The sequence below is a fragment of the Notolepis coatsorum genome, assembly GCF_963971535.1.
Source record: "Notolepis coatsorum genome assembly, chromosome: 14".
Classification (NCBI taxonomy): domain Eukaryota; kingdom Metazoa; phylum Chordata; class Actinopteri; order Aulopiformes; family Paralepididae; genus Notolepis; species Notolepis coatsorum.
This window is the reverse complement of record NC_140178.1, coordinates 30148986-30171490: the sequence shown is the minus strand read 5'-3', so window position 1 is coordinate 30171490 and position 22505 is coordinate 30148986. Positions and strand designations below refer to the sequence as shown.

Here is a 22505-nt window from a genome sequence, read left to right as displayed (position 1 = left end):
CAAAGACAGCACGGTGGTGTAGTGGTTAACACTGTCGCCTCACAGCAAGAAGGTCCAGGGTTCAATTCCCGCTTGGGGACCAGGTTTCCATGATGCCAGGTACCCAGGTGGGGTATCTCCCAGGCCTTTCTGTGTGGAGTTTGCATGTTCTCCCCGTGCTCGCAAGGGTTTCCCCCCCGATAAAATAAACCCAATGGAAAAACATGCACAACAACAGATCGCTAACGCTGTGGCGTCCTTGACGAAGACGGACAGGAGCACTTGGATTGGTCCCCTGGCGCGGCTCACGTTGACGCCTGTCTGCTCCCGGCTGCCCTTGGGGGGGAAGGACGACGGGATGGGTTAATCGCAGAGACAAATCGCATCTGCGATCCTAAAGAGACAATGCATGCGTGTGTGTTCCGGTGTGTGTGCTAAACTAACCGCTGTGTGTACCACTAAAACATTGAGTGTCGTTGCATGCCGAATAAAGACCTCTGCAACAGGTCCTACATTATTATTGACAGTGAAGGAAAAGGATATAAAATCACGGGAATGTCAACAGAGTAGTAGTTTACAGCAACCTCACTATAATGAACCACAGCCGCCCAGGGCCTCCTCTTTAATGTCGAGCGGGGAGTGGTTGTTAGGAGCTCCCTCTTCGCCCACTTCACGTGTTCTCGTCTTCTCCACACGTGAACCAAAGGCAATTAATTTCCAAGAGTTCAAGAATTGGATTCAACCACCGCTCCAAATAAGGGAGGTGTGAAAGTGCCCCGAGAACCTCCTCGCACCGCTCGAATAAGACTTCTTCCCTCTCTATACCCAATCCAAAAGGCAGCTCACTGAACCCAGGCGCTGTGTCGGAGAGCTAAAGCTCAGCTTGTCTCCCTCTAACCTGGAAGGGTATGACCAGGTTGATCTTCTCGCCCACTCTCCGGATGAACCTGGTCCTCAGCTGGCGAGGCAGACGGATCTTGGGATTCTCTGAGGACCGGTTACAGAGGAGGGAGAGGGGGAGGTGTTAAGCAGAGACAAGGGAGGAGTGGGAGGAGTGGGTGGTGTGGAGGTCTGTACATCATGGAAAATACTCATGTTGTAGGGTCAGTAGTGTGTGTGTGTTTATTATGTGCACTAGTGCGGTGCCCGCTCAAAACGGGCCTGTTCCGAACGGGCCGATTGCTTGGCCCCGGGGGGGGGGGGGGGGGTGTTCTCTGCGTTCTCTCGAGAACTGCTCGTCCAATCAGCTTCACACCAGGGGCGGAGCTTCCTATAGGCGACATAGGCGGTTGCCTAGAGCGCCACCCAGAGGGGGGCACCAAAAACTATGCCCAGCTAAACATTTTATATATTGTTTAACTGTGCTAGGATCTGTGCTGCTCAACACTGCACTTTCTTGGGGTGTGTGAAGTGTGAAGTCGATCGGATGAACAGTTGTCGTGGAAAATCTAAAGAACAGACATGCAGTGAGGAACTATGTGCTATAGATATATATTATTATAGATATGCCACCGTGATGATTTGAATATACACACTTCTTACAGTGTGTGATGTAAGACGGTGATCGATTAAGATAAGATATTCTTTCATTGATGCTCTTGGGGAAATTCGGGCGTCATAGCAGCATGGAAGAGGGGGAGGGGAGGTACAGGTATATGGGTAGGGTAATAGTAGAAAGACATAAATATAGGCGATACAATTGCATCTGAATATGAAGATATGAGAAAAATAAACAGTATAAACCATAAAAACGAATCTGAATATAAGAATACGAGAAAAGAAACAGTGTAAACAAAGGTGCAGATGAGGGTCTGTATGCCCTATCGGTTATAGTATACGTTACAATAAATATAGGCAATAAATAAAGACATTTGAATCCGAGTATAATACTATGAGTGAAGTAAACAGTAGACACACGGTTTAGGTGAGGGTCTGTACCCTAGCTGGCATAATATACTGTATGTTGCAAGTTTTGCTGGTTAAGAGTCAAACACAAGTCAGGTCAGGCCAGGGGTCAAACAGATTATTGTGTGTGTATGTGTGTGTGTGCATGGGGGGGGTTGCTGTCGGGTGTCTGGATGAATCACACGTGTCTGACCTGTGATCTCTCGGATGTGGACAGCCTGTCCCAGGGTGTTGGGGGGACTGCGCCCAGCGATGTTGACAGCTGTCACTCTGAAGAACATCTTCTCTCCCACCGGCAGACCCTTCACCCTGTAGTTGGTATTCTCCACTGGCTCCTCGTTGGCCTGAACCCACTCGTCAGCTGAGGGAGGAAACCAAAGCATTATTAGGAGCGAAGACCGGACAGAAACACAAACCCGGGACCGACGAGGACCAGAAAAACGGAAGCAAGATGAGAAATCTTGAAGGGACACTGGCTCCAGCCATCTTTGTCTTAGTGGATTAGTTACTGGGGAGTCATTTAGGGCACTTTCGTACCTGCCTTGTTTAGTTCTTGGTTGAATCGAACCCTGGTTCGTTTACCCTCTTGGTGCGGTTCGTTTGGGCAGGTGTGAACACGGCGATCACACTCTGGTGCAGCGCCAAAACCACCGGGCAGAGACCGCATTGAAGAGGTGAGGTCTCGGCCCGCTTGTGGACGTTTGTTTGAGGTTTGCATCAAAAGCAGGAAAATACCCGAAAAATCATCCATTTAATGAAGCTGATTGGGCCGTTTTTGTTGATATTTCCCGTATATATTTCCAAATGTGTAATTGTTCATCATCATCAAAATTGTATTCTTTTCACAGCTGGTACATTCAAAATAGTCAAATAATGTTGATACTAAACAAATACCTAGCATGTATAATTCAGGTGACAGTAGTCTAGAGACAGTGGCGCATAATCATAATTAATCACTGACAGTGAATTGGAAAACGTATATAATTTCATAACATTTGTGCAACAAGCAAAGGTGGAGATCACATGATTTTTAATCTCTTGTTTACCAATAAATTGTATAGTTACATGAATGCCTCTCCCCCCACTGCTGAATTCCTCATCCATGCCTTCATCTCCTCCCGCCTAGACTACTGCAACTCCCTCCTCACCGGCATCACCTCCCGCTCCCTCCATAGACTCCAGATGGTCCAGCACTCTGCTGCGCGCCTGCTCACGAACACCCGGTCCTGTGACCACATCACTCCTGTCCTCCACTCTCTCCACTGACTCCCGATTAAGGAACGCATACAGTTCAAATGATTACTCCTCACCTTCAAAACCCTCCATAGCCTGGCCCCCCCCTACCTGACTGACCTCCTGGTGATCGGGCCTTCTCAGGTGATGCACCCCGACTCTGGAACACCCTCCCTCAGACCATCAGAGACTCTCCCTCACCTATCACCCCCTTTTTCCCCTCCCCTACCTTCTCTCTTCTCCTGCCCCCCCCCTCCTGTATTTGTTGTCTGTTACTCGCGGTTCTATGTTCTTGTATATTCATATTGTTCCCTGTTTCCCTGTGGTTCTATGTTTCTTTGTTTCTTTTCTTTTTTGCCTATTGTCAGCGACTTTGGGTCATTGAAAAGCGCTATATAAAATAAATGAATTATTATTATTATTATTATTATTATTATTATTATTATTATTATTATTATTATTATTATTATTATTATTATTATTAATGAAATCAGGCTTTGTATGAGGGATATGTGTTGCCAGATTAGATTGAGAAACTGTTTTACCCTCTTCATACAGTAGTAGATGACATTTAATTATTACTGCACATCCTGGCAACCCAGAGTAAATGTACATTTACATGTCAAAACCAGAAACTCCAAGACTGCATAAATCTGTGGTGTTGCCCCATCTTGCATAGTTAAATGGGTGTTGCTAAATCCTTTGCATTGTGGGGTAGATATGGGGCTTATGGGCTAGAAGGTCGTGGGTTCGATTCCTGCTTGGGGACCAGGTTGCCGTGTTGCCAGTTACCCAGGTGGGGTATCTCCCGGGCCTTTCTGTGTGGAGTTTGCATGTTCTCCCCGTGCTCGCAAGGGTTTCCCCTCCCGATAAGACAAACCCAATGGAAAAACATGCACAACAGATCGCTAACGCTGTCGCATCCCTGATGAAGATGGACAGGAGCACTTGGATTGGTCCCCGGGTGCGGCGCTCGCTGCAGCCCTTGTCTGCTCCCGGCTGCCCTTGGGGGGAAGGACGACGGGATGGGAGGTGCAAAGAACATTTCGTCAGCGACTCAGTGCATGTGTGTGTGTTCCTGTGGGTCACCCATCGCATGTGTGTGGGTGTTAATCTGATGACAAATAAAGACTTATACTTATACTTATACTAGATTAGGAGGACTGAGGTGACATCATTAAGCTAACAGCAAAATATGATGTGTTCAAATCCTTTGCATTGTGGGGTAGTTTAGGAATGGTGACATCATGAATGGGGCCAGACCCATTCTTAATACAGTCCCCATTGTTACAAGTCAATTGGGTTATGAAGCATAATGTCTCTGACAAATCTCAAGTAGCACCTTCCAAATAGCTTCCTGTTTCATATCACAGAACATTATAGCTATATCTATAGAAGGACATGTTTTCAGAGACATGGTTTGGGTCCCCATTGACCCACTCCACTGGCTAACAATTTCTGCTTCCAATATGGCAAAAACCAAGACACTGGTGTACATGTATTTTGGAGGGACTAAAGTGACTCCCAGCTTGTAGCAAAGTTTGTAAGCAGATATGCTTCTTATAAAGGGTGTCCCTTTGAAGGAAACCATTGGGATTGAGATGTGATATTGTTGGCTGGTCAAGCATTTTATGCACCATTTCATGTTGTCCACTGTCATGGCAGGAGATGTGTAGGCTGTACTGTTAGAGGAGATTACCTCAGTGTCCCATTTATTTGATAATGACACTAATTGGTAGGTATACCCTATATTAGGGATGGGCATTTTACAAAAAAAATCCAGATCGATTGATCGCATGGTGTTCTCGAGTACTCGTGGATTACTCGTGGAGGAAACCGCTGTACAAAATAAACTTCTTTTCCGGTGTGTTAGACTATGCTCTTTTATTTTGAAACCCCCCGACCGGAAGTATTGTTGTTATCGCTAGCGGAACCTATCCATGAGCGGACAACTTTAGCTAACGCTAAAACAAATGTTGAGATTGTTGGTGAATAACTAACTTTAGGTTAGTTTTAACGTTAGATGCAGCTCCTCATGCAATCGACGATGAGGAGGAAGAGCTGCTGGTTTTAATTGGCAGCGCGTCAAAGCCGTATATAATAGAATAGCCCTGTGGTGCGTAGGCACGACGGCGCAGATCGAAACTACCGGTTGTATTAAATTAATTTATGTTTAACATAATGTGTGTTGTACTGTAGCTATGTTATACATTCTGAATGGCATTAACGTTAGTTGGGTACTGTCATTGTATTTAGTTGGTTAGCTATTTAGCTAATTGATAGCATTGAATAGCATCAACGCTAGCTGGCTACAACAAATTATCACAAGCTGGCAGTGTAAAAAAAAGTGTGTCCTAGTAAATAATTTAAGACCGAGTTTAAATAATTTAAGATTGAGTTTTCTCATAGCCGTGAGTAATCGATCAATCAATTACTCACGCCCACCCCTACCCTATATACCCAATAAACTACCAAGAACCTTGCATGTATACAAAATACCTGGGTATACGTTATACCTGTGTATACCATTTATTTAATTTAATGGACTGCATTTATATAGCGCTTTTTATCCAAATCGCTTCACATTTACCTACTCACTCACACATTCACACACCGACGGCGGAGGCGACCATGCAAGGTGCCAACTTGCTCATCGGGAGCAGTTAGGGGTTAAGTGTCTTGCTCAAGGACACTTCGACGCACTGCCAGGAGGAGCCGGAATCTAACTGGGAATCTTCAGATTACCAGATGACCGCTCTACCTTCTGAGCCACTGTTGCCCCATGTATAATACCCTTAAGTACACCATTGCTTACTTCCTTCCTTGCAGTACTCAATGATGTATCCGTCGACGCCCCCTGCTCCAATCCTCTCCGGAGGACGCCACTTCAGGGCACAGGTGCTGTCAGTGACATCATCCACCGCAAGGCGGGTGGGTTCGCTGGTGGGGGCTGCGGACGGAGAGTGGAAGTAATTCAGACATTACAGAGCGCGTAATTGGGCGGGTTAATCTGCCTAAAACTGAGCATTGTACACAAAGCCTCTGTTAATTAACTACTCTGCTAATAACAAACGACAACGCACCAATAGGCATGAAGGGATTTGAGGTTTCGCTGGGCTGCGAGACACCGATGCTGTTGACGGCATAAACCCTCATCTCGTACAGCACGCCTTCAATCATTTTCTTGGCCTCGTACGTGGTCGACTCGAAGACGTCGAAGTTGAGCTTGGTCCATCTGGGCGAGCCTTTCTTCCTCTTCTCCATCAGATACCCTGGAGATGACATCATCATCATCATCATCATCATCACACGACGAGGCCAGTTTCAAAGCGGCTTCTGTGCACTTGGACCGTTTCGGTGCGGTAGGTAGCTTTCAATGACTACGGGCCATTGTTACATCGTCATAGGAATCAGTCAATTCTCAAAGTGCTATCTCACATGTGAGATTGTACACCTTTAGAGTGGTTAAAAATGGTTAAAACTGAGTGCAAAATTGCAGTGTAACAAATAGTGTGGATTTCAAAACATTGTATTATCTTGGGAGGAGACAGATGTGTACAAAATGCAAGCCCACACACTACAAACTCAATGCGTACAACATATTGGATAACGCGGCAATCCTCTATGGATCTTTGTCAGGTCTACAAACAATGGAAAATTACAGCATAACAAATAGCAAGGATTTCAAAATGGTTTCTCTTGGGGGAGGGGACAGATGTGAACATCAGACTGCGTGCATGTGTGTCTGTGTGTGTGTGTGCGTGTGCGTGTGCATGTGCGTGTGCGTGTGTGTGTGTGTGTGGGTGGGAGGCAGGGGGGTACCTTTAATGGGAACTCCACCGTCGAATACAGGTGCATCCCATATCATTGTGGCATGGTCCTCTCCAACTGAGGAACACCTCACATTGGTAGGGGGGTCAGGCACATCTGGAGAAATAGGTTACAGTCGGAGGGGGTGGGGGGTGCAGGGGATTGGAGGAGGAGACAAGGCACAATGAACACAGTGAAGAAGTGTTTTATACTGACATATGGCAGTATAAATAGTATAAATCCACATATTCACATGAAATCGGGGGAGAGTCTGCCCCGATTTCCCATTGGGTGACTTCCTGGTTCCTTACTGTAGCCTCCAATATATTAGCCTTGCATGTAACATCAACCCCCCCAACCCCCCTCCCAATGTCCCAGTCAACATGCTCACGGCTGGCTATAAATACACCCCTCCTATCTGTACCCCTCTATATACTTGCTTGTACACCAAGCAATCTGCTTGAATATAATCTAATCTACTGGGGAATTGAACCAGCTTCCTTTTCGGTTTACTGGTTGGCCTGGTAATAGCGTGACAGAAGGACAAAATAAAGAATGAAAGAGAGAGAGACACAGACCCACAATCTTGATGATGATCTCAGCCTTGTCCTCTCCGACGGGGTTGGTCACTGTGATGGTGTACTTGCCCTCGTCGCCCCTCTCCGCCCCGTCGATCACGAAGCTGCTCTGAGTCTCCCTCGTCTCCACCCTCACCCTGCCCTCCTCCTCCGCTATCACCTACAAGAGATTACCGGCCACTTTTGTTGATTAATACAGATGTGAAATAATTTTCTAAGATACTGTATCAGACTAGAAGAGTATTTGCCAAAGTTAATACATCCAGACCAATGTGGTTTTGAGAGGAAAAAAAGAAGAAGAAAAATGATCCCAAGTTAAAATATTGGAGTATATGGGTTTAGGGGATACTTTTATTAGTATGATTAAAGTTTTATATGCCAATCCATCAGCCTGTGTTATTACAGGAAATATGTTCCTCTCCATTTAGAATTACTAGATTGTGTCGATTTCGATTTCACCTTTATTTTGTCTATGAAACCAATATCTCAGGCAATACGATATTCCACTGAATGGGTTATACCTATTCATATGTGGCATTAATAATTAGATTTCTTTATATGCTGATGATATGCTGTTGTTTTTGGAGGAGGTGGGCTCCTCTTCTCAAAAATTATGTTCCCTTTTTAATGAATTTAGCATAATCTCCAGATAAAAAATTAAACAAAATCTGCTATTCTACCACTTGACCTGGCAAAACAAGAGTGTGCAGATATTAATATTCCAGTAGTTTCCCACTTTCGGTATTTAGGAATAGAGATTTATTTCTATACTATACATGGATATTATAATAAAACATTTGAAATAATTCAAACAGATCTAACAATATGGGGAAAATGACTGTACCAATAACTATTTCTGGAAAAAATTCCATTATCAAAATTAATATCCTTTCTGTATCTCCATGATTCTGCTTCCTCCTCCAGTAAAATATTGGGACAAACTCTATAAATGGTAAATGGTGCATTTATATATCGTTTTTATCCAAAGCTCTTTGTTCCTCACATTCACCCATTCACTCACACATTCACACACCGATGGCAGAAACAACCATGCAAGGTGCCGACCTGCACATCGGGAGCAATTAGGGGTTAAGTGTCTTGCTCAAGGACACATCGACACGCTGCCCGGGAGGAGCTGGAACCTTCCGACTATCAGATAACCACTCTACCTCCTGAGCCACTGTCGCCCATACTATAAATTAATATAAAATTGAATATGGGGAGGCAGAAAACACATATTTAAACTGGTAAACCTACAGAGAAGTAAAGAGCATGAAGGTCTATCAGTTACGGATTTTGACAAATGCAATTACTATACTTAATTGGTTTATCTGAAATACTGACAGCTCCTGGGTTACTATGAAGAAAAATAGTGTTAATCCAATTCCTCTTGTACTCTTTACAAACCTATCATTAAAACACTGCCAGCATTAATTTGGACCTATAATTGGCACTTGGCATAAGGTAGAACAATTATTTAATTGGAAAGTTAAGTGGCATATACACATACCCCGATTTCTACCCCCATCTCCCCTCCCCTGCTAAACCAGTGCTGTGTGGTTTTTCTTACGCAGCCTGTAGACTAATATGTAGGCTAATTATAGTTAATTGAATCTAATATTTGTCTGATGTTCCGAAAGGCAAATCAGCTTCATAGAGCAGAACAAGTCTAAGCATGATACGTACTTATTATGCACATCGGAAACTAATCTTAAAAGAATACTCACATCCCTCCTACAAAGGCCCATGTTCAAGATTTCATTTCTAACGTCTATTATTTAACAAATTCCTCATAAGAATAATAATATGACATTTGTGGCTTAAATGAGGAATGAGGAGCGTTATCTGTTGAGAAGTTTCCTCGTGTCCGATCGGAGAGGGGAGGTACACAGAGGGTGGCGGGACTCGAGGGACGGGATGATGGTAGGAAATGTTTATTTTCCACAATTTAATAATAGCCTTTTTTTCCTTCCTTGTCTTCCGCTGCATGGAACGTGGATCTTAGAACAGAGGTTACAGCCATCTACGAGGGCACTGTGTGTATGTGATCTGTGTAGGATGTAGTATATGCCCATACCATGTATATAATGTTATAGTGTGTATAGCCTATATACCCTTGAAATAAACAATGTAGGAATGCTAAATATGTGTGGGTGTACTCTCCCTGCAGGGACGTGGAGCGGTGGCTTCGTCACTCTGGTTTGCCTTGGTGGGGTGGAGAAATGTGTGGCTTCTGTGTCCCTCTGTAGATGTGCCAGTGTGTCTGTTGCACTTCGAAATGCATTGGCCCTATGTATGTATGTATGTATGTATGTATGTATGTATGTATGTATGTATGTATGTATGTATGTATGTATGTATGTATGTATGTATGTATGTATGTATGTATGTATGTATGTATGTATTGTGGCAGACCGGCTGGCATGGTAATAGATGGCCGCTATGTGTCGGCCAAGGTACTGGGGCATATGCCCATATTAGGAGTTCCGGAGAGACTCCCGCCAGCACAGATGAAGCGCACCTGCTGTGCCAGACGCGCCCGAGACAGGTGAGTCAATCAAGCAAGCATACAAAATGGAGACAGAGATACAGGCGCATTGGAGTAGCTGAAGCGAAACCATATGGAAGGAGAGGACGTGAGTAAAGAGAAGAGAAGAGGAGAAGATTATTGTCTGTGTGACCAATGCGCTGTTTATCTGCTTTTGGAAGGAGGACCCTGCTGTGTGCTGTAACCCCCGACCGTCTGAGAACCCGCATGTGTATCGACCCCTGCTTGTCTGACGTCTCTTCTCCCGGATCAGCCCCCGCCCGTATGAGAACCGCTCTATGTATACCGGACCCCGCTAACGGACCAAGACGATTCTATTGTATTACGGACTGGCTGACGATGACCCTAACCTCTCCTTTTCCCCTAAAGCCTAAACAGTAATACAACTGCTGTTAAACGTGCTTCTACCTTGTGCCATGTGTCACAGTATGTATGTATGTATGTATGTATGTATGTATGTATGTATGTATGTATGTATGTATATGTATGTATGTATGTATGTATGTATGTATGTATGTATGTATGTATGTATGTATGTATGTATGTATGTATGTATGTATGTATGTATGTATGTATGTATGTATGTATGTATGTATGTATTTATGCCACTGCATCGGTCCTGTCTTGCGGAGTCAAGATGTGGCAGCTAATGTCACTGCCTTTTTGCCTTTGTAGGGCAGTATGTGTATAGGGCTTTGTAGGGCAGTATGCGTATAGGTATGCATGTATATGTGTATATGTATGAACGGGATAACAATGTACACAATCATGTTAGCCTTATGGAAAAGAAAAGAAAAGATAAAAGATTCAAAGTAAAAAATTAATAAAACATTTATAATAAAAAAAATTATAATAAAAAGAAAAAAAAGAGAGAGAGACAGGCCGGACGAGAGAGAAGGGAGGAGGTGGAGGGAGAGAAAGGCGTGGGAAAGAGAGAGGGAGATAGAGAGGACGGGTTAGCGAATGAGAGACAGAGAAAATGGGGGGAGAAATAGAGAGAGGGGAGGTGTGAGAGAGAAACAGAGAGGGGGAGAGAGAGAGGGGGTAGGTGAAAGAGACAGAAAATTAAGAAAGAGATAGAGAGACAGAGAGTAAGAAAGAAAGACAGGGAAAGAGACGGACAGAGAGAGCAAGAGAGAGAGGAAAGAGGCAGACAAAAATAAAGAGAGAGAGTGAGAGAGAGACAGAGAGAGAGAGGACCTGTGATGAAGTATTTCAACCTTTCTGCACTATTTCCTCTTCATAGCTCAGTAACTAATGGCTGAATATTGTGTTCGACACCATTCCTTTGATGGCATGTATATTAATATATTAATGCATATTAGGGTGTGTGTGTGTGTGTGTCTCTCTCTTTGTGTGTGTGTGGGTGGGTATGAGGCATATGTGCATGTGTGTGTGAGTGTGTGTGTGTGTGTGTGTGTGTGTGTGTGTGTGTGTGTGTGTGTGTGTGTGTGTGTGTGTGTGTGTGTGTGTGTGTGTGTGTGTGTCTGTGTGTGTGTGTGTGTGTGTGTGCGTGGTATATGTGGGCGTGTGTGTTTGTGAGCGAGAGGGAGATAAAGTGAGTGTGAAAGAAACAGACAAAGAGAGACAGAGAAAGAAGCAGAATGAGAGAACGAGTGAGTGTTAGACAGAAAAAAGAGACAAAGACAGAATTATATATAAATATATATATAGAGAGAGAGAATTATATATAAATATTATATATATATATATATATATATATATATAGAGAGAGAGAGAGAGAGAGAGAGAGAGAGAGAGAGAGAGAGAGAGAGAGAGAGAGAGAGAGAGAGGGAGAGAGAGAGAGAGAAATAGAGAAATAAAGGGAGGGGGAGAAAGGAGAGAGATGTGTGTGTGTGTATTACCACTGGGTGATATCATCAGAGAACATAATGTAGGTTTCCATAGCTATGCGGATGATACACAACTGTACATATCTGCTGAACCAAATGATACAGCTATTAACTCCATTATCGACTGCTTATTGGCAATACATAAATGGATGAGTAAGAACTTCCTGAAACTAAATGCGAACAAAACTGAAATTATAATTATATAAAAAAAATAAAAAAAAAACGTTAATAAAGAACATGGGAGGACAAACCCCTTGGATCAATCTTAGGTCACAAGCCTCTGGGTTATCATAGATTCAGAACTGAACTTCAATTCTCATAACCTGTTAAGCTGTAGCCCTATTTTCAGAAGTTTCGCCTAAAGGTACATGCCTAAGTAAATGGAAGATTGCTCCACTTCTACAAGGTCAATTAACATGTTCTTGGTATCTAGGAACATCTAGGTACCTGGGGGTATGTATTCCCAGTGTCAGAAATATTGTGTCTGTTACTAGGCTTGAGTAAATTGTAATGAAAAAAAGGAGAATATAAATTATGATTTTTTTCATCTGTGCCGGTGAATAACACCATGAAAACATTGAGGTTCTTTTGATTTCGCTCACTGAGCTCATTCACCACCTTCTTGAGAGATCAAATGTACAAAAAATCTAAGCAAATTAATAAAGGGAAGATGATTAAACAGAAGGATTTGTAGATACAGTAATAAATGATAATCCATTTTAATTATAAATTCATATTTGACCTTGAACTTGACCTTATTATACATCTTGTATTAATTAATCATACATCTATGGATAGGGAAAGGCTCATCTTTCCAATGGCAGTGTTAAATCTGGATTAAGTGATTCCTCGCGGTTTTACGATAAAAGAGATATAATTATCATTTTTTACTTTGACTGCTGTTTTGACTGCTCTATTGTTCTATAAGGTAATTTAGAACTGTACTTTGTAAAGAAACTCAAAGTATTAACCTCTTCCGCCCAACGGACCGCAAATGACATCATGTCATGAATCAATCTCTCCAGACAGACTGAGTATCGTTTTTTTTTCCAAACGTATTCAAGTATAAACATCATAACCATGTCACAACAGCATTTATAATGTATATTATCATCAATATGTTAGTTTAGCAATAGGTTAAAGTGTTATTAGATAGATTCTACTTTTCAATTTGGTCATGTTTATTTCGCGAGAGGCGACCATTTTGGAAATTTGGAACCATGGGAATTGTAGTTTTTTTGCGGCCATATTGTAAAGAACATCGCTAGCTGCCGATCAGCGTTGGAATTTTTCAGAACGACACTTCCCAAAAGGCTCTATGGGGTTTCAAGCGTCATACTTCTGTATGGATTTTTAATATCTCTTATTATTCGGGATAATAAACCACAACACTTAACCTTATTGACATATTGACAGCGCAGTTAGTTTCTCTTCCCTATTTTTAGCATGCAGCAACAATTATTGAAATTAGTTTCAAAATGGTTGTACCCTGACCAAAATAAAAAAAGTACAGTAGATTACAGTAGATTTCATTATCTGTTCTTATGCACGCCTGGTGATACTAAATCCAAATTGAACTCGGCCATTTGAAAGATAGTATATGTATATATATAAATGTGCGAATTGGCTATAATAAGGTAATTTATAAGCCTGCTATTCTATATTCTATAATAATATTTCAAATTGCATTGGTCCGGATGGGAGAATTCAGTACTGTATCTACAGAACCTGTTTAATCATCTTCCCTTTATTCATTTCCTTAGATTTTTTGTACACATGATCTCAAGAAGGTACTGAACGAGATCAGTGGCAGTTCTTCATGTCTGGTCATTATTAGCATGGTGTTATTCACTGTCAAAAATGCAGAGAAAAATCATAATTCATATTCTCCTTTGTTTCATCACAATTTAAGCAAGCCTAGTAATAGACATAATATTTCTGACACTGGGAATACATTCACTGAGGTCCATAGATGTTCCTAGATACCAAGAATATGCAAATGGCCTTGTAGAAGTGGAGCAATATTCCATTTGTATTTTAGGCGGATTTCAGAAAATAGGGCTCCGGGCTAAAGAGGTTAAGAGTGATGCATTGCTCTGTTGTATGTTAGAACGTTGTAAAGAAACTCAAAGTATACAAAGTGTGTGTGTGTGTGTGTGTGTTTGAGCATGTGAACATATGTGTGTTTGTGTGTGAGTGTGAGTGTATGTGTGTTTGCGTGTGTCTGTATATATTTAAAGAGAGAGAGAGAAAGGAGGGGAGAAAGTGTTGAGCGCGTGTGTATGAGCATAATGTGTGTGTGTGAGAGAGAGAGAGAGAGAGAGAGAGAGAGAGAGAGAGAGAGAGAGAGAGAGACGAGAGAGAGAGAGAGAGTGAGAGAGAGAGAGAGAGAGAGAGAGAAGAGAGAGAGAGAGAGAGAGAGAGAGAGAGAGAGAGGGGCACAGCACAGAAGCATCCTCACAGTGTCTCCCTTCATCCAGCAGACCGTGGGGGCGGGCTCCCCTGTGATCTCCACATCAAGACGGAGCTTGTTGCCAGCCACTACAACGATAGTATTCTGACTGCCCACACCGCTGGTGTCCAGGTGGATCTTGGGAGGATCTGAGGTTGTCATTATCGGAGGAGGAGAAGGAGGAGGAGAAGGAGAAGAGGAGGAAAGGAAGCAGACTGACTGAGTCATTGAGGTTGATACAGTGTAGTGTGGGAAAGCACTGTACTCCTACAGTAAATATTTTGATGTTTCGCCCCAAAAACACAAACCCACACCTTACCTTCGCGGGGAACATATACTATCACGATTTCTGCAGGAAAGATATAGGAAAAAGACACGAGTCAGCTTTAATCACACAGGAGATGGTGTGTTTGTGTTCAGCGGGGAATACAGAGCTGTATATCCCTGCTCCCTCGCCACCCCCCCCCCCCCCCCCCCCCCGCCCCCGCACTTGCTCTTACCCAGGAAGTTGAGTTTCGCGGAGAGAGTGAGCGCATAGCCATCAGGGACGAAGGAGTAGTCTCCAGCATCGTCCGGTATCACGTCGTCAATAGTCAACTTATGGGTCCTGGGGAAGCGCGGTTCCAGATGTTACCAAGGAGACAACACTTGTGACCCACAATTATGCAAAGCCCCATTAGCCTGGCAGCAGCACACTCCATAATGCAATATGGTGGCGTGAGGAACATACTAAATGGCTTTCACCTTGTGTGACCGCTTTCACCAATGTGGGGGGGAGAGAGAGAGAGAGAGAGAGAGTGGGATGCATTAGGCCCACGGGTGTGTGTATGCGTGTGTGTGTGTGGGGCCCCTTGGTCCATGCTGTACCTCTGCTGCAGTATTTGAATATCATTTGATGTGTGTGTGTGTGTGTGTGTGTGTGTGTGTGTGTGTGTGTGTGTGTGTGTGTGTGTGTGTGTGTGTGCGTGCGTGCATGTGTGTGTGCGTGCGTGCGTGCATGTGTGTGTGCGTGCGTGTGTGTGTGTGTGTGTGATTATGTGGATGTCTGTGTATGATGTCCAAGGCGATGCCTGTCTGGAACTCCCTCCATGTATGTAGTATGTACAAATCTCTATGACAAACCATCGCAGATTCTGAGGGTTAAGTCAATAACTCGTCTTGCAAGTTCCTGTTGTGTTTAAGAGGGGATCAACAGAAAGCTTTGTATGTACATACATACATACATACATACATACATACATACATACATACATACATACATACATACATACATACATACATACATACATACATACATACACATACATACATACATACATACATACATACATACATACATATTGCAGAATGAGTACAATACAGTACAGCTCAATACACACAATTGTTAAGGGGATGCAGACCAGAGAAAGACTTTCGTCTTGTTTACATCAGGGTCCCCCATTTTCAATTCATCATAACATATATGACAGGGGTGGCCAACCAGTCAGAGACTAAGAGCCACAAAAAATGACTGTGGTACCACAAAGAGCCACACCATATACCAGCGTTTCTCAACTTTTTTTTCAGTCACGGCACCCTTCATGTGTTTATAGGTCTCACCCTCTGGCCTCTGAAGTTGCTAATGTCTTTTTTATTTGGGCCTCACAGGGTTAAAAGTACCCTGTGAGACCCACGGTTGCAAAATTACAAAATCACTTTTAGCCATTTAAAAAAATAATGTTTATTTAAGAAATGTTAAGCACATGTATAGTCAATTGGTCCTGTTGTTCAGCCTCACAATGCTATTTGATAGTAAATGTGCTTATATGTCCCACCCTCTGGCCTCTGAAGTTGCTAATGTCTTTTTTATTTGGGCCTCACAGGGTTAACCTCTTAAGCCCGAGATATACAGTAAAAGTGTATATTTCAGCATTACGTTTGTTTTCTGTGTGTTGCAATACGATGAGAAATGGTGGAGAGATTTACATTATAAGAAAAATGGCAGAATTCAGTACTGTATCTACAAAACCTTCTGTTTAATCATCTTCCCTTTATTCATTTGCTTAGATTTTCAGGTCTGGTCAATTTTAGCATGGTGTTATTCACAGTCAAAGATAATAATTTTTTTTTTAAATAGAATTGATATTCTCCTTTGGTTCATTACAATTTACTCAAGCCTAGTAACAGACACACTATTTCTGAAACATGCAAATGGACCATTTAAAAAAAAATTGTAAATGTTTATTCTACGTCCTTATGGAATGAGTAACATAAAAAAAAAAAAAAGTAAAAAAAATATTATTATTATTATATATATTATTTTTTTGTATGGATGGAAGAGCCACACATTGACGGGCAAAGAGCCGCGGGTTGGCCACCCCTGATATATGACATACATGACATACAGATAGACAGTACTGCTACATCTTTTTTTTTATCCACTTTTTCTCCCATTTTTCTATATTTTTCTCCCATCCCAATTTCGTATCATCCAATTCAACCCTCCCTGTCACGAACGCTGTTTCTTGCCTCCCACAAGCCGGCTGCAATGTGGACTAAGTCATACATAGCACAAGTCCCCTCCGGTACTTGAGGTAACAGCAGTCGCATCTTTTCACCTGCGCAGCTCGATCTCTCAGTGTCGAGGAGTAACGCGTGGGAGGCTCACGCTGCCCCCGACACTTCCTGATTCTACTGCGCAGGCGCACCAACCGACTTGTAGGAGTCGCTTGTTCACAACGCTCGATCCCCACCCTTCAGTTTCCCTCCCCGTAATACGGCCAATGTGTATTACTGCGGACGACCAGCTAAACTGAAAACAATGTGGAGAGCTGGATTCGAACACGCGAACCCAGCGTCTCCACATTGGTGGCGAGTGCCTTGCCCACTACACCACCTAGCCGCCCGACAGTACTGCTACATCTATACATTTATGACATACCAGATTTACAAATACAGTACTGTTTTTGATACAAGAAGAGTCTAAAAAACAGAGTATATATATTTGACGAAGAAACTGTACATTGGAGGAGGTTGGTAGGTAGGAGGGGTGGAGGGGGCGGTTGGGTAGGGGTGGGGTGGAGGGGAAACTGTACATTGGAGGTGGGGGGGGTTGGGTAGGCGGGGGGGGGGGGGGGTAACTGTACACTGGATTATCGACTAAACCTTACTTGGTCCCAAGAAGAGGGTCTCGTGTATTATTGGGTTTAATAGGACATTTATTGTACATTGGAGGGGGTTGCGTTAGGACATTTACAGGGGCCAGTTTCGAATTGCAGTCTCCCGTAGGTGTTCTTTGAGAGTGGTTTTGAAAGTGGGTAGGGATTCACATTATTTTACGGCTGTGGGTAGGGCGTTCCACATTGATGTGGCATAATTGCGAAACGTGTTTAGTCCCTTGTTTGAGCCGAATCTGGGTTTAACATGATTTGTGGAGCTCCCTCTGGTGTTGTGGTCGTGGTATTCACTGAAATTGGGAAGTATTTTGACATGTACATGGGTACCTTAGTCGTGTAGTGTATCTTGTAGACCAGGCCCATTGCAAGTTGCTGTACTCTGTCGTCTACTCTAAGGCATCCTAGGTTGTCAAATTGGGCAGGGGTGACTACATACATACATACATACATACATACATACATACATACATACATACATACATACATACATACATACATACATACATACATACATACATACATACATACATACATACATACATACATACATACATACATACAAAGCTCAATAGAGCTACGCCTGGACCTACACTATGTTACCCGTATGGGGAGCCAAGGAAACTATAAAAGAAGGAAGGGTCATCACGTCACAATACCAGCGTTCTGAGAGTCTGGTGCCAGTTCCAAAAAACGTGAGTACACAAGTTCAAGTTCAACTCAAGTTCAGACCTATGTTACTCTATTTCATTAGCACTAAAAGTGATTTTCCTTTATTGTGTAAGAAACCTTAGAATGTTATCTTTCAAAAGAGACCAGGCTTATGCATGTGCTATAAGTATAACGTACAAAGATACGCTTTTCAAAAAAAGTATGCAGTCCTCAAGTTCAAGTTGAAAAGAATTGACGGTTTTCTGGGTGCATGTTAAGAGGTTAACAATATAATTTTTTTTCTTCCTTTTCTTCCACTGTAGAGAACATGGATCTTAGAACAGAGGTTACAGCCATCTAGGGCACTGTGTGTGTAGGGTGTAGTCTGCCCTGCAGGGACGTGGAGCGGTGGCTATATCAAACGTTAGTCTACGTTAGTTAACAATGTAACACACGCCAATGATTCTGATATCCGAGGTAATGGTCGGTTTGAATGACCAATAAACCAGGAGATAACGATCCCACTCAACCCAATGTCGGGCGAACCGAACCTTTCCACACTTGTCACCAACGCGCGTTCAACGTGCTACATGGTGATGCGATGACCCTTCCTTCTTTTATAGTGTCCTTGCGGTGAGTGAACCCGTACCTTCCGATGTGGCTCATCTTGAGGCGATCACTAGCCGTAACTTCCACTCCATCCTTGAACCACTTGCCCGTCACCTTCTCGTCGGATACTTCACACTTGAACACGGCCTGCTCGGCCGCCTTCACCGTCAGGTCAGCTATACCCTGCAGAATCTCCAGCTCCTTGTCTGGAGCCCGAAGGGAAGGGGGAAGGGAGAGGGGGAGGGGAGAGGGGGGAGGGGGAAGGGAGAGGGGGAGGGGGAAGGGAGAGGGGGAAGGGGGAAGGGAGAGGGGGGAAGGGAGAGGGGGAATGGGAATGGGGAAGTTGGAAGGGGGAAGGGAGAGGGGGAAGGGGGAAGGGGGAGGGGGAAGTGGGAAGGGAGAGGGGGAAGGGAAAGGGGGAAGGGAGAGGGGGAATGGGAAGGGGGAAGTGGGAAGGGAGAGGGGGAATGGGAAGGGGGAAGTGGGAAGGGAGAGGGGGAAGGGGGAGGGGGGAAGGGAGAGGGGGAAGGGAGAGGGGGAAGGGGGAAGGGGGAAGGGAGAGGGGGGAAGGGAGAGGGGGAAGGGAGAGGGGGAATGGGAATGGGGAAGTTGGAAGGGGGAAGGGGAAGGGGGAAGGGGGAAGGGGGAAGGGGGAAGGGGGAGGGGGGAAGGGGGAAGGGGGAAGGGAGAGGGGGAAGGGAGAGGGGGAAGGGGGAAGGGAGAGGGGGGAAGGGAGAGGGGGAAGGGAGAGGGGGAAGGGAGAGGGGGAATGGGAATGGGGAAGTTGGAAGGGGGAAGGGGAAGGGGGAAGGGGGAAGGGGGAAGGGGGAGGGGGAAGTGGGAAGGGAGAGGGGGAAGGGAAAGGGGGAAGTGGGAAGGGAGAGGGGGAAGGGGGAAGGGAGAGGGGGAAGGTGGAGGGGGGAAGGGAGAGGGGGAATGGGAAGGGGGAAGTGGGAAGGGAGAGGGGGAATGGGAAGGGGGAAGTGGGAAGGGAGAGGGGGAATGGGAAGGGGGAAGTGGGAAGGGAGAGGGGGAATGGGAAGGGGGAAGTGGGAAGGGAGAGGGGGAAGGGAGAGGGGGAAGGGGGAAGGGGGAAGGGGGAAGGGAGAGGGGGAAGGGGGAGGGGGAAGGGGAAGGGGGAAGGGGGAAGTGGGAAGGGAGAGGGGGAAGGGGGAATGGAGAGGGGGAGGGGGAAGGGGGAAGGGGGAAGGGGGAAGGGGGAAGGGAGAGGGAGAGGGGGAAGGGGGAACGGGGAAGGGGGAAGGGAGAGGGGGAAGGGGGAAGGGGGAAGGGGAAGGGAGAGGGGGAAGGGGGAAGGGGGAAGGGGGAAGGGAGAGGGAGAGGGGGAAGGGGGAACGGGGGAGGGGGAAGGGGGAAGGGGAAGGGGGAAGGGGGAAGGGAGAGGGGGAGGGGGAAGGGGGAAGGGGGAAGGGAGAGGGAGAGGGATTTCTCGTAATGTTTCTGGATTAAATTTCAAAGTCTATAACATCAGAGAGACACCGAGCCTTGCGATGTGCACGCGTCGCCATCTTGGTCATCTACTCAGTAGATTCTAGTAGATAGTACTGTATATGCTGGCCGGTATGACTACTACCATACTGTCTTTACACCTGTATCACATATTATACTACAAATCTGTGCATACATCTGATTAGCACTACACTCAGTAGTAGTACTAATTTGCATATATATGTACCCAGGTGGGGGTATCTCGTGGTCCTTTCTGTGTGGATTTTGCATGTTCTCCCCCGTGCTCGCAAGGGTTCCCCCCCCCCAAACAAGAGATAACCCAATGGGAAAACATGCAGAACAGATCGCTAACGCTGTCGCTCCCCTGACGAAGACGGACAGGAGCACTTGGATTGGTCCCCCCATGTCTGCTCCTGGCTGTCCTTGGGGGGAAGGACAGAAGCATTTCATCAGCCACCCAATGCACGTGTGTGTGTGTGTGTGTGTGTGTGTGTGTGTGTGTGTGTGTGTGTGTGTGTGTGTGTGTGTGTGTGTGTGTGTGTGTGTGTCGCCCATGTGTGTTGCTGCATGACAAATAAAGACTTCTTCTTACCTTCAACTTCTAGTTCTGCTTTAGACTCTCCACCGTTGGTGATGGCATAGTACATTCCTATGTCCTCCTTCGTAGCTTCAGTAATGACCAGAACATGCTTTTTCCCATCCTTCTTAAACCTGTACTTTGAGCCGTCTCTGGTCAGCTCAGCTCCATCTTTCATCCTGAAAACACACACACACGCACACACACGCACGCACACACACACGCGCGCGCGCGCGCACGCACACGCACACACACACACACGATGATGAGTTTGCTGGAATATTCCACTACAGTACCGTATGTTGTCGATACTTAAAGATTATTACGCTTCAGTACACTGAAGTTGACATTTTAATTACCTGGATGTTATACTTATTTTTTATTCATTATGACTCATTGTGATTGAATGAGTATTCATAGGGATAATCCTATCCAGGAGGTATTAAATCATGTTTTTTCTACAGTTACCCCTTTTCACATTATTTCACTGTACTTCCTCCAAATCTGAGCCACTTGTGTGATGCAAATAATCCTGGGAACCTATCATGGTCGCTATTGCCCAGCTGGCCACACTGTCATCCAGAAGATGCTAACTGCTAACGTGAAATGCTAACATGAAACTTGAATTATAAATGTATACATCTAGTGATCTATGCACAAAAACAATAACATTTTTCAGCAAATCTTAGTTATAACAAGATTGTTATAAGGAAGGGGGGCGGGGCTTCATCGATCCTTGATCCTCAATGAGGGCAAAGGTGTAAGGGAAGCTGCTACGACATTGTCAGTATAGTTTATTGAAAGGTTTTGGTGGAAAAACCATACCAAACTAATTGTTATTCAATATACAATATTTTTTGTAATATGTTACACATGATAAATGTTGGTAAAACCAACCATCAAGGGGGGATATTCTATTATATTATTTAGGATATTCTAATTTTTTTTTTTAACTCATGTTAACATCATATCGTATACATGACAACCTGGAAAAAGCTCTTATCGCTTACGCACACAGTACTTGGGATCATATCTTGGTGAAGCTCTTACTTAAGATTAGCACTTTATAAACATTTTCATATACCCTCATGATTATCCCTGTCTGAATATGAATAGATTTCCCAAATCACCATGGAATCTAAGCTTAGACAGACCACACAAAAAAATCAACACTAAACCTCACTATCCCAGATATATCCAGGGCAATGTCAGAATACATTAGGCATGGTATTATTACGATTTTTTATTTTTTTTTATATATAATTGGGATAAAGGGCTTAACCAGGTAAGTGTAACCAGGATATAAAGCGATGTTTACCGTGGTATAGCGCACAAACGAAGGGATGTAGAAATTAACTGTTTCGTCGCTATTGTACTATAAATAGTGCCTGTCAAATTAGCCATACTATTGTCTACATAGCTATAATATAGAATATACGATCGGTCCGCAAACATCGTGAAAATGGTCAATAACGCTGGCGCCAGGGAGTAAAGATGGGGAAAACAGCGTGGCAGTCACTGAGTTAAATAGGAGACAACAACAAGGTTTTTGCATTACTACAACTCTGTGAAATCAGATTTCTCTTTCTGTTTGGGACTTCTTAGATTTGAACCAAAAGGTGATGGGTGTGCCATCACATATTATATTTATAATATTTTTTATTTCGCCACTTTATGGCGAATAGACA

The 22505-nt window shown here is 44.2% G+C and overlaps 1 protein-coding gene across 1 annotated transcript in view; it reads right to left on the bottom strand.

The window, feature by feature from the left end:
• mybpc2a (myosin binding protein Ca) overlaps nucleotides 1-22505 on the bottom strand; it is a 105197-nt gene that overhangs the window by 21676 nt on the left and 61016 nt on the right. Inside the window, 11 exon segments of the mRNA XM_084328802.1 lie at nucleotides 878-966; nucleotides 2078-2245; nucleotides 5933-6067; nucleotides 6201-6389; nucleotides 6940-7044; nucleotides 7506-7665; nucleotides 14368-14507; nucleotides 14678-14707; nucleotides 14859-14965; nucleotides 18811-18976; nucleotides 20833-20996. Coding sequence (XP_084184928.1) covers nucleotides 878-966; nucleotides 2078-2245; nucleotides 5933-6067; nucleotides 6201-6389; nucleotides 6940-7044; nucleotides 7506-7665; nucleotides 14368-14507; nucleotides 14678-14707; nucleotides 14859-14965; nucleotides 18811-18976; nucleotides 20833-20996 — 1453 coding nt within the window.